This window comes from Macaca nemestrina, unplaced genomic scaffold (assembly GCF_043159975.1).
Source record: "Macaca nemestrina isolate mMacNem1 unplaced genomic scaffold, mMacNem.hap1 Scaffold_53, whole genome shotgun sequence".
Lineage (NCBI taxonomy): Eukaryota > Metazoa > Chordata > Mammalia > Primates > Cercopithecidae > Macaca > Macaca nemestrina.
In genome coordinates this window covers 73,841-86,690 of record NW_027257706.1, presented here as the reverse complement: position 1 = coordinate 86,690, position 12,850 = coordinate 73,841, and the positions used below count along the sequence as shown (strand labels likewise).

The 12,850-nt window shown below is 36.4% G+C and overlaps 1 protein-coding gene across 4 annotated transcripts in view; it reads right to left on the bottom strand.

Moving 5' to 3' along the window:
- Nucleotides 1-12,850, bottom strand: part of LOC139361494 (lysine-specific demethylase PHF2-like) — a 38,223-nt gene that overhangs the window by 22,068 nt on the left and 3,305 nt on the right. For 2 of the 4 annotated variants that reach the window (XR_011619042.1, XR_011619043.1), the window contains exon 3: nucleotides 12,434-12,726. Coding sequence is in view for 2 of the 4 variants with exons in the window: in XM_071090082.1 (XP_070946183.1) it covers nucleotides 12,515-12,726 (212 nt within the window). In the remaining 2 variants the exon portion in view is untranslated. Of the gene's footprint in view, nucleotides 1-12,366; nucleotides 12,727-12,850 lie in introns of those variants that run through there. The other 2 variants (XM_071090081.1, XM_071090082.1) reach the window with 1 other exon arrangement.

Below are 12,850 nucleotides of genomic sequence, written 5' to 3'. Positions count from 1 at the left end.
GTGTTATAATATTTAGAGCTGTATCAGAATCTACTTGTATGGTCTGAAATGTTCCATTTTGTAAAACAACAAAAAAATAACTCATTGAATAAATTCCCAGTATGATGCTAGACTGGAGAGGAAAATATGTTATCTGTATACTTAATTCTTCTGGCTTTCAGTGTGACTTTTGGCTGCTTCAACTATAACACCATTCAAAGAATGGCTTTCATTACAGCAGAGTTGACCTTTTCAAATATAACTCACACATTTTGGAATGATGCACTTCCAAGATTAAAACTATCTGTGACTTAAAAAAAAAAAAAATCCAGTATGTCTTTGGTGGCTAAAATCATTTAGATAAAGCAAAAGGTTTTGTCAAGGATGAGTCATTGATTTTCAGTGTGAATCAAAATCTAACAGTAAAAGTAAATATTTTAGTTTCTGAATATAGTTAAAAGTTCTTTGGAAGATAATTTCTGCAATATGTAATTTAGAAAAGTCTTTATAAAACATTTTAATGGACATTTTTTTTTTTAAAAAAAGGGCTACTTAGTATAATTTAACTTTGTTTGTTGTTTTTTTTTTTGAGACAGAGTTTCACTCTTGTTGCCCAGGCTGGAGTGCAATGGCATGATCTCGGCTCACCACCACCTCTGCCTCCTGGGTTCAAGCGATTCTCCGGACTCAGCCACCGGAGTACCTGGCATTACAGGCATGTGCCACCACACCTGGCTAATTTTGTATTTTTAGAAAAGACGGGGTTTCTCCATGTTGGTCAGACTTGTCTTGAAGTCCTGACCTCAGGTGATCTGCCCACCTCGGCCTCCCAAAGTGCTGGGATTACAGGCCTGAGCCACCCACTGTGCCCGGTGCTAATTTATCTTTTTTATTTTTATTTTTTTGAGATGGAATTTCACTCGTTTTCCAGGCTGAAGTGCAATGGCGTGATCTCAGCTCACTGCAACCTCTGCCTCCCGGGTTCAAGTGATTCTCCTGTCTCAGCCTCCCAAGTAGCTGGGATTACAGGCATGGGCCACCATGCCCAGATAATTTTGTATTAGTAGAGACAGTATTTCTACATGTTGGTCAGGCTGGTCTCAAACTCCCAACCTCAGGGGATCCGCCCGCCTTGGCTTCCCAAAATGCTGAGATTACAGGCGTGAGCCACTGCACCCAGCCCTCTTTCATATTCTTGAAATTAATTCAGAGTTCTCTATAATGTAAAACTGTGACTAAACATTGAAAAACAATTATCATGACTATTCCTGCAAAATGTACTTCTGATATTAATCAAATAGGTTTAAGAATTTTCTAGGATTACTGTGTGAAAACACAAGCTTATGTGTGTGTTCATGTGTATTTGTGTGTTTCTATAGATTTAGAAGTACATAAACCAAAACTGCCTCTTAATCATCTACATGAATTTTTAAGATTTTAAAAAATGATTCAGAAGTTTCAATGTTTGCATATACACGAGCTAGATTTGATATGATCATGCAAATCAAAAGGATTTTATCTTTTTCATGTATTCAGCAGAGTATCTTTAGTACTTCAGTTTTTAGTGCAAAAATTGGTTTGTTTATTTAGATAATGTTCAGTTGTGTTGTTGCAAGTCACTCTTCCAGGTTGCAGGCAGCCCTTCATAAATAGAAAGATTCTATTCCTTTCAACAAGGGATTTCTTATTTCCTCCGTAACTTTCTCCAATTCCCTTCTGCCCCAGAATGATTTACTAAAAATTTGGCAATGAAAACCAGTACCAATGGGAGTTTACTTAAATATATCATTTTTCACAGAAGCTATTTTTACTTCTGTTGAAATATAGTAAGATCAGTCGGTTCTAATCATTTGTGAATTTTCACCAAATGTTTTCGCTATATGTAGTTGACAATACTGAATCGAAATTGGTATTATTTTACTTTTAGGTAGAAATATTTGTTGAAATCTTAATTCATTTTTTTTTCATATTATATGTACTTTTTTGTCTAAGTTTTATTCTAGGGTTGATGATTAAAATTAATATTTTAATTAAGATATCACATGTGTATAATGTGATAATAAAATTAAAGAACTTTAAGCAGAATGCAATAGCAGATGGAGAAGAAAGGGCTTTTTTATTCTTATACATAAAAATAAATTTTGAAAAGTTATAATTTTAAGCTATTTTATCTTAGTAAAATATAATTTTATCAATTTCTATGATATTACATAGAGTACTTCATAAAACATTGTAATATATTTAGCATGAGAACATAATTAGCATGGAAACAAGTGTGAGTTTTATTATAGATTTTAATTCACTGCAAATGATCTCTTGAATGCCCAGTGACCCAGTTACTCATTTATTTTAACTGAGCATTTCCCCTAGGTATCATTCAGAATTAGCAAGACCCATGAAATGGAAAATACGATTTATATTTCATAAAGACTCTTTGATTACCACTTCCCCATCAATTAACACCAACTGGATCTTGCAGTTCTTGAAATACTGAAGATGATGATGGGGGCAACTTTTGTGGTTTAGAGTGATGGGATTATTTAGCATCAATAATATCACTCCTTTTGTTTTTACAATGAAAACTATACATTTTTATAAAGAGTTATTTATAGATACAATGTTAGTTTTCAAACTATTATACGTACAAAAACACATTTTTATAGAATAAGGTTTGCATGTATGTCAGGCCAGGTGCCTCACGCCTGTAATCCCAGCACTTTGGGAGGCTGAGCGGATCACTTCAGGTGAGGAGTTTGAGACCAGCCTGGCCAACATGGCGAAACCCATCTCTACTAAAAATATAAAAACGAGCCGGGCGTGGTAGCACACACCTGTAATCCCAACTACTCAAGAGGCTGAGGCAGGAGAATCACTTGAATGAGGGATGTGGCAGTGAGCCAAGATCACACCACTGCACTCTAGCCTGGGCAACAGACAGAAACTGTCTCAAAAAAAAAAAAAAAAAAAGATAAAAATAAGGTAACATGTCTATAAGAATATTTAAATACTGATATATTCCTTCTCCCAGTTAAACAGGACATTACATTCTGCCCTTTGAGATGAGTATAACAGAAGATGGTCCTTGCAATATGGAGAAAGATTTGTCACTGCACGCTAAAATGTCAACACTGAGTTTTCTTGTAATGATATCCCAGTACATGGTTAGAAAAATTATGACGAAACAAGTCTGGATCATTCCATGTGTTAAAAAATATCACTTTCTGCTCACGCCTGGAGTCCCAGCACTTTGGGAGGCTGAGGCCGGTGGATCACCTGAGGTCAGGAGTTCTTTGTATATGAAGAGTCACTTGTCTTCTGGCTTAGAATACTCTGTCTTTCAAAAGTTTGTTAGAAGATGTCTTGATGTGAGAACATTTTACTTTATCATATTTGGAGCTACTGAGCTCCTTGGATCCTTATATTCATAATTTTCAATAAATTTGAAAATTTGGGTTCATTATTTATTTAAATATTCTTTCAGTCCACTTCTATCTCTCTTCATCTGGGACCCTCACAGTGCACATATTGCTCCGCTTTATGGTTTCCCACAAGGTCAATCAAATTTTGTTCACTTATCCTCCATCTTTTTTCTTTCTATTCCTCAGACTCAATAATTTTCATTGTCCTCTCTTCTAGTTTGCTGATTCTTTATTGTGCCTACTCAAGGCTGCTTTTAAAACCTTCTAATTTTTTTATTCCAGTTACTGTACTTTTTAGCTTCAAAATATTTTTGTATTTTTAGGATTCTATCATTTTATTTTTTCATTTTGTTTATACATATTTTCTTGATTTTTTCCATGTCTTCCTTTAGTTCTCTAAGCATCTTTAAGACCGTTGTTTTAAAATCTTTGTCTAGTGAATCTGCTATCAGAACATTTTCAAGAACAGTTTCTGTTCATTTTATTTGTGCTTTTGAACAGGCCATATATTTCTGTGGTCTTTGTATCCCTTGAGATTTTTCTTGAACATTGAACGTTTGAATGTAACAATATGAAACTCTGGAAATTGATTTCCCTGATTCCTCAGGGTTTACTGATTCTGTTTTTATTATTTTTTATTCTTGTATCTTAAAAAGATAGTCAGAGGTGTAACCTTAAAATGTTTTCTGAAGTCACCTCTCAACCTGTGACTTCTCCTGGGCATGCATGATAACTTTCTAAATGTTAGCCTTTACTACCTGGCTTCTAAAAGTTGAAAAAAAAAAAAGTGGGGTGGGGGGAGAGAGAAAAAGAAGAGCAGTGGGGCACTGGCCCTTTTAATTTCATAAAGCTCACTTCAGCCAGTAGGGCGGAGCTTTCAACAATGGGGGGCTAATGTTTCTACCAAAAAATAAAATAATACCAATTTTGATCCAGCCCTGTCAACTACATAGGTTTGAGTGAAAATATTTCGAATATAGCGAAAACATTTGGTGAAAATTCACAAAGGAATAGAACTGACTGATCTTTTTATATTTCAACAGCAGTAAAAATACCTTCTATGAAAAATAGTATCTTTAGGTAATCTCCCATTGGTACTGGTTTTCATTGCCAAATTTTGAATGAATCATTCCTGGGGAGAAGGGCATTGGGGAAAGTTACAGAAGAAATAAAAAGTCCCTTGTTGAAAGGTATAGAATCTTTCTATTAATGACGGGTTGCCTGCAACCTGAAGAGTGACTTGCAACAGCACAATTGAACATTCTCTAAATAAACAAACCAATTTTTCCACTCAAAACTGAAGTACTAAAGATACTCTCTCCTGAACACATGAAAAATAAAATCCTTTTGATTTGCATGATCATACCAAATTTACCTCCTGCATATGCAAACATCCAAACTTCTGAACCAGTTTTAAAAATCATGTAGATGATTAAGATGCAGTTTTGGTCTATGTAATTCTAAGTCTCCAGAAACATACACGCACATACACATAAACACACATATAAGCTCTTACGTTCACAGAGAAATTGATGCTAGAAATTAATTAACTTTTAAACCTATTTGATTAATATCAGTGTATTTTACAGTAGGTCATCAAAATTATTCCTCAATGTTTACTCATGGCTTTATAGAGAGCTCTATGAGTTAATTTCAAAAATAAAAAAGATAAATTATACTAGGTAGCCCTTTATAAAATTAAAATGTGTCCATTAAAATGTTTTTTAAGACTTTTCTAAATTACATATTGCAGACATTTTCCAAAGAACTTTCAAAATGTATTCAGAAATTAAAATACTTACATTTACTGTTAGATTTTGACAATTACTTGTCCTTGATATATAAAAAAACCTTTTATTATATCCAAATGATTTTAGCCACCAAAGACACACTGGATTTTTTTTAAGTCACAGACAGCTTTAACCTTGCAAGTGCATTATTCCAAAATATGTGAGTTAAATGTGAAAAGGCCAAATCTGCTGTAATGAAAGCCATTCTTTGGATGTCTTTATAGCTGAAGCAGCCAAAAGTCTATACTGAATGACAGAAGAATGAAGGATTCAGATACATATTTTTCCTCTCTCTTATCTAGCATAAAACTGGGATTTATTCAATGAGTTATTCTGTTGTTTCACAAAATTGCACATTTCAAACCAGACAAGTAGATTGATACAGCTCTAAACATTGTAACACAAACTGAAAATTTTAATATTTAACATGATAGTATTAAAAAGTAAAATAATTATATTCCAACAAGCCTAATGAAGATGTATAGTTTTTTTGCTTTTTTATTCCATGTATCTTTCAATGTCTAAATATTATCACCTTCTGTAAGTGGTATGATTTCCAATTCATGATAAAAGAATTGCAGGATTTCTGCCAGAATACAATTAAAGCAACTAATAAGTAACTGTAAACATAATTTTTTATATAATAGTAGCAAACATTATTAAATATAAAAAGGGTTTTAACAAAGTCCCTTCTCTTGTCAGTTAAACAACTGACATATCCATGCATGATTCTTTTTAATTCCAGTGATTGTTATTGAAAGACAAGAAAATGCACATTATTCAAAATACTACTGATTAAATTTTCATTGTCAGTTTACAATAAAGCTAATATTTTAACTTGTTTTATGTCTTTACTGATTGGATTTTCTTTATAAGACAAATTTGTGCTAATAAGTTATTGGAAATGAAACCAAATTTCTATCCAAATCTTTCATAATCTTATAATGAGGGTCTTACAGCTAGAGAATAATCAGAAATAATTTAAAATTAAGGAATTATATGACAAGTTCCCTAGAGGTGATATATGCACAACCAACATTATATTAGTTTAAATTTTACAATGTTGAACGTATATTATTCAACATATTATGTTAAATTATGTCACGGGTAATTTTTTAAAATTCAGAGTCTCCCTGTGTTGCCCAGGCTGCAGTGCAGTGGTGTCATCATAGCTCACTGTCACCTCAAACTCCTGAACTCAAGATACCCTCCCAACTTCAGCCTCCTGAGTAGCTGGGACTACAGGTGTGCACCACCATACCCCGCTGTGTGTGTGCACGTGTTTTGTGTTTTTTGGTTTTTTTTGGTAGAGACAGCATCTCATCATGTTACCCTGGCTAATCTTTGCTCCTGGCCACAAGCAAGTTTTCTACTTCAGCCTTCCAAAGTGTTGGAATTATAGGTGTGAGCCTCTGTGCTGACCTAAGGGTTAATTTCATGTGTCAACTTGACTGGGTTAAGGAATGCCCAGATAGCTGGGGAAACACCCTTTCTGGGAGTGTCTGTGAGGATGTTTCTGTATTAGCATTTGAACCTGTAGTAAACAATCAGGAGAAAAAAAGGTCCACTCTCACCACTGTTGGTGGACATCATCCAATTCATTAGAGACTGCCCCAATAGAACAAAAAGCAGAGGATGGGTTCTCCAGCTCACAGACAGAACACTGGACTTGTGGGCCTCCACAGTAATAAATGTGAGCTGATTCCCATCACACATCTCTCCTTATATATTTCTGTGTGTCCTATTGATATATATGTGTGTGTGTGTATAGAGTTTATTATAATAATAAAGTTTAAAATAACTACTTATTAATTTAAGTGAGCTAATAATTTTTAAAAGCCCACAACGATGCCGATTTTCTCTAACCCTTGAGAGAACATCCACTTATCTATGGCCAATGGTCAATCAGAGTTTAATAAGATAGTATGTCTCATTTATTGAGCATTTTCTATGTTTCAAACCCTGCCCAAGTCCCATTATGCATGCTAATACCCTGATCCTTACCACTTGGTGAGAGAGTTATTAATATTCAAACTTTCAGATGAGAGGATGAAGCTGGACAAGTTCAGTTAGCTGCTGGAGTCTTGTACAGTTAAATGATGAAATAACTAAAATCCAGTAGTGTGACTTCTACATATATACTTTTTGCTTTGTGCTTCATTATCTTGGAAATTCAGTTCCCACACTTCTCTATGCACTTTTAGAAAGAGATAGACATTCACAGGCTCTAAACTGAAGTACTACATTCCCAGTATTGTGCTTTCCAAAAGGTACACAAGCAGGCAGTAACCATTCTTACTATCCACACTGTATAGCCATTTTGTCCCTGTTGGGAAATGTCCGAGGAAATCCTACTGATTGCAAATATTTTTAATCTAAGTTATGACTTAGGTAAACTTTACTTATTCTACTTCCCTTAATATTTCCTTCTTTTCAAATTTACCCTTTTTAAATTTTTCATTTTTGGTGAACAATTTACAATAATAAATTAGGAACATCAATATTTAACTCTATAAAATGTCTGTTTATAAAATTATTCATATGAATTTTCACTGGCCTTTTACTCTCATATTAATAAGGAGAAGGCTACTGGCAAGAAACAAAGCAAAACAAAATGCACACAAAAAAAATCCTTTAAAATTTTGGGATACTGAAGTATTCTGGTTTTAAGCATTTGATCTTATGAACTTGTTAATGAATGTTAATATTCTTCACTGAAATCTCCTACCTATATTTTTATGCTTCTTAGCAAGTTGAGTTTACCGATCAATGATGTATATTACCCTATTATTATTCTAAATTGAGTATAGGTAGTAGAAAGGCCACAAATAGCTTATTTTCTTAGATACTTTCTCAAAGTAGTTTCATATTCTTTTATTCTCCTTCGGTATTTTATTATCTAATATATATGTCTAAAACAATATGTACAACAGGCCAATAAATGGCTCTGTTTAGCTAAGTTTACTCTAGTTGAATTACCATGAAAATGTTAGGTCTAAATTTCTAAACATTATGAACAATAATTTTTTTGAAGAGCTCTGATTTTCCCAAGAACACAATACTCCAGATTATCTTAAGTTTACACATGTAAAAGAGAAAGAAATATGTATGAAAATATCATAACTCTTCTTTAGCTATTAGAATTTTTCAACTGAGGTTTTAAATAATCACCAATTTGGTATCACTCCTTTGCAGTCTTTAGCTCTCAATATACAGTTGACACTTTCAATTTCTGGGGATTTCTGACTTTAAGGTACTCATTAAAGGATGTTTAAGAAATGAAGCAGGGAATGAAATGACTTTTATTTTAAAAGTAAGTGCAAAAAAAATTATGAAGATGGAGCCTGAAGAATATGAAAGGCAGACAGTACCAAATGCTGGTGATGCTGGTAGGAATGCAAATGTTACACCACTTTGGAAGACAGTTCGTCTAACTTTTCACAAAACAAAGCAAAACTCTTATCATAAAATCTAGCAATCATGCTCCTTGGTATTTACCCAAAGAAGGTGACAGCACATCCACCCAAAAACCTTCACAAGAATGTTTATAGCAACTTAATTAAAAATTGCCAAACTTGGGAGTAACCAAGGTATCCTTAATTAGGTAAATGGATAAACTGTAATATATCCAAATAATGAAATAGTATTCAGCATTAAAAAGTAATGACCCATCAAGTCATAAATCAGGTTGATTTGTTTCAACTGAAATTCATGATCTCAAAGCTCATGTCTTTATATTTCCCAGAAAAAAATAATATTCCCTGCTCCATTCACTCTCATCCTTTCCCAGAGTAACAGTTCATGTTTATTTTTTCCGCTTTCATTTTTACTTTGTTGATGACTTTATTTTCTATTTCACTTGTAAAAAAGTAATAATTTGACAAAAACTTCAAAATCTCCAGTCGCTACAGCTGCTCACCTTCATATATCCATACCTACATTCTGTTACATCTCATTTCCATATGGGCGAACTGTCTTTGCTTCTAAATAATGTTCACTCCTTACTGTGACTAAGGCTTGCCCACTTGTTTTATTAGTCAGGATTCTCTAGAAGGACAGGACTAATAGTATAAATAAATATATAAATATATATTATATATATTATATTATATACATATATATTGTGTGTATATATATATGAGTTTTAAAGAGTATTGACTCACACAATCACAAAGTGAAGTTCCAAGATAGGTCATCTGCAAGAGCCAGTCCAAGTCCCAAAACCTCAAAAGTAGGGAAGCCAACAGTGCAGCCTTCAGTCTGTGGCCCAAGACCCAAGAGCCCCTGGCAAACCACTGAGGAAGGTTCAAGAGTCCAAACGCTGAAGAACTTGGAGTTTGATGTTGGAGGGCAGGAAGCATCCAGCATGGGAGAAGGATGGAGGCCAGAAGACTTAGCCAGTCTAGCCCTTCCATGTTCCTCTGCCTTTTATCCTAGCTGTGCTGGCAGCTGATTAGAGGGTGCCCGCACAGACTGACGGTGGGTCTGCATCTCCCAATTCACTGACTCAACTGTTAACCTCCCTTCGTGACACCCTCACAGACACATCCAGGAATGATACTTTGCATCCTTCAACCTAATCAAGGTGACACTCAGTATTAACCATCACACCTGTTATCTACTCATGCCTATCATTCCAACAATACTCTTCTTCTGCATCTGAAATTGTGTAATTCCTCTACCAAGTTCTTCACATAAAAAAACAAGAAAATAAAATTATGTCATTTAATGTGAAAAAAAAAAAACAACTTTATCCCAGTTGGCCTCCATCTGGAACCCGATTTCCCCTCTTTTTTAGCAGTTTATGTCTAATCTTTGTGTTCAATTACTCTACTCCCATTCGCTCTTGAACCTATTTCATTCAGGCGTATTTTCTTCTGCTTCTACACTGGGACAGTTATGAAGGTGATGAATACAAGTAACTACTTATACATTGGCCATATATTTATATATAAACAAAGAATACAGTTCTAAGTGTAAGGTATCCTGCTATATTATACTTAGCAACAGTGTCTTCAATCTACTCCTTTGACATCATGATCACTGTTCCTTGAAATATTTTTTTCTTCAGACACCATATTCTCTTAGTTTTTCTCCAGCCTCCCTAGATAATTCTTGTCCTCCTTATCGTCCTTACCTCCTCCCAAAATTTGAAGTTTCCCAGATTTCTCTACTATTTGAATTACCCTTTGCTACACACCAGCATTTCTTAAATCCAGTTTCATGATTTAGGTATGCTTATAACTGCCACACAATTCTTCATATTCAATTTGGATAGTTACTCAATGTTTGTGTTGAATCATTCTCATCATCCTGACTTAAGTAACAGGGCTTGGGGCTTGAAATTTTTACCTTTAAAGAAAGTTACACTTATTTCACATAATACACAGAAATAAATGTCCTGAATATTAAAAACATTATAAAGAAAACACGATTTATTACATCACAATTATATTCCTCTACATTTATGTCAAGACTGTTAAAGTTTCAAAGTTCACATATGTCTTTAATATTTACAATGAATTCCGATGACACAAGTTTAGCTCTCACCTTCTTGTTCTTTTAGAATTGTTCTTTGATATTTATCAGGATATACGATTATCCAACTAAAAACTAGGTTTCCTATCAGTCCTTCTGTCATCCTAGTTTAGGATTTTTCCCAGAATTTTTCATGTTTAACTACCTTATTAATGGTTGCATTAAGGTAGGCCCTGAAGGTTTCTGTGCTTCCAGATTCTCCCCTGATTTCCTCTCACAGTACATGAGACATCTGTGTGGGCACAGCAAGAAGGGTTCTCACTGTGACAGAAGCTTGTATCTAAATGATGTCCAGTAATATAACCAGTCTCTCCATTCTTAACTCTCTCTGGATGCACACAACGCAGCCAACAGTTTCCTTTTCTATGGCAGTAGGCATACGAAAATAAGCTATTTTTAAAACTATTTTATAATTTTCTTCAGAACAATTTTTTAGATCTGCCGATACAATAAAAATAAATTGCTGATAATAAATATTTCAGAAAGTATGTAAGTATGTTTAGCACTCCCCTTCTCCCCTCAAAGTTGCTCGGGTTTGGACAATAAATTCTATAGCCACACTACTATTTAGTCACCATTTTAAAGATCAAATTTGCCTACACTTCCTCGCCCCTTTGAAGTTGCCTGGAAAATAACACCGTTGCAGTTCCCATGGAACCAGGAATAGAGACCTTATGTTGAGCATGCATGGGAGTAAGAGCCACTAAAGATGGGTGTCTAGGAGAAGACATGGAACAGAGACTCCCACCGGCCCTGGATCCCTCAACTGCACACTGTTACTCAAGAGAGAAATAAAGTGCTTCTTAAGACATTATATTTTGGTGTCTTGTTGCTACAGGAGTTTAGTCAGTCTCCAAAGTAGTATATTCCCTAAATAACAAAGATTGAACCTTATTTGTACTGCTCCACATTTAGGGAGCAATAAGAAAATCTTACTGAAACCTGGCAAGCCATGACTAATGACCATTTTTCCTTCTCAAACTAGGGCCAGAATGCAAAGGATTCTGGATAAAAGAGCTCTTGGCTGCTATCAGAACCAAAAAAGAGTAACTAAGAGCAACTTCCGGTGAAGGGCACACTGAGAAAGGAAATCACACATAAATGCAAATCCTCCTGCAGGCTCCCTCATGCTGCTGGGCAGAGTCTGGAGACCTGAACAGGGTAGTGGCTGCCAAGAGTCATCTGCTCTCATCTCTGAGGGTGTGGCCAGGCAGGACCTGCAATAGAAGGGGCGGCCCAGAGATGCCACAGTGCCTCCACAGAGGACCGGGAGCGAGCCACAAGCCTGCCTCACAGTCCAGCTGCCACAGCCCTGAGGGATCCTAAGTGGACCCAGAGCCCACTCACACCCTCTCCTCAGCTGGCGACAGAGCCAGGGCCCCGCCTTCCCAATCGAGGCAAGAATGGAGGGTGGAGCAGCTGTGATCAATACCTGCACCAAGGCCATGCACACTCACCACTCTCAACCAACAACCCAGTGTTTTCTAAAACAAGGGACAGTCCAATCAGGAGAGGCCCAGCCTGCTCAATCTGGTCCTGCATTATATAGATGGAGAAACTGAGGCCCAGAAGGTTGAGGGCCAAGGAGACCGACTCAGGCCACACGAAGGCGGCACTCACACCCAGACAATCAGCCCTGAGCTAGGTCTGGCCGCCCCCACAGTCAAGAGCCCCAGGCTTGGACGCCCACCCTGGAGTGACCAGTACCTTTGAACGCCTCCAGCAGGTGCTTTTCCATATACCAGCAGGCAGTTTTGAAGTTGGGAAACTGAGTCAGACTGCCCAGTTTCAACATCCGTTACACTTCATATGCTCTGGAAGCCACCAAATAGCCGCTTTCAGTGCACTGACCATCAAGCAGGTGATGCTGGGGGTGGATCCAGGTCCCAGGCACGCCAGCTCAGGCTTCCCCATTGGGCCCTGCATAGCTGAGGTGGACGAGGCGACAATTGCCCCTGGGTGGCTGCAGGCCTTGGGGCCCATGAGAGCTCTGTCAGTGCCTGAGAAGAGAAAGAGCAGCCTTTTAAGCAACCCCAACCCCACCAAGGGCAACTATGACGGTCCAGCAGCCAGATGACTCGAGGAGCCGGCCTGCACGACCCCAGAGCCCACCTCCTCCTTCCC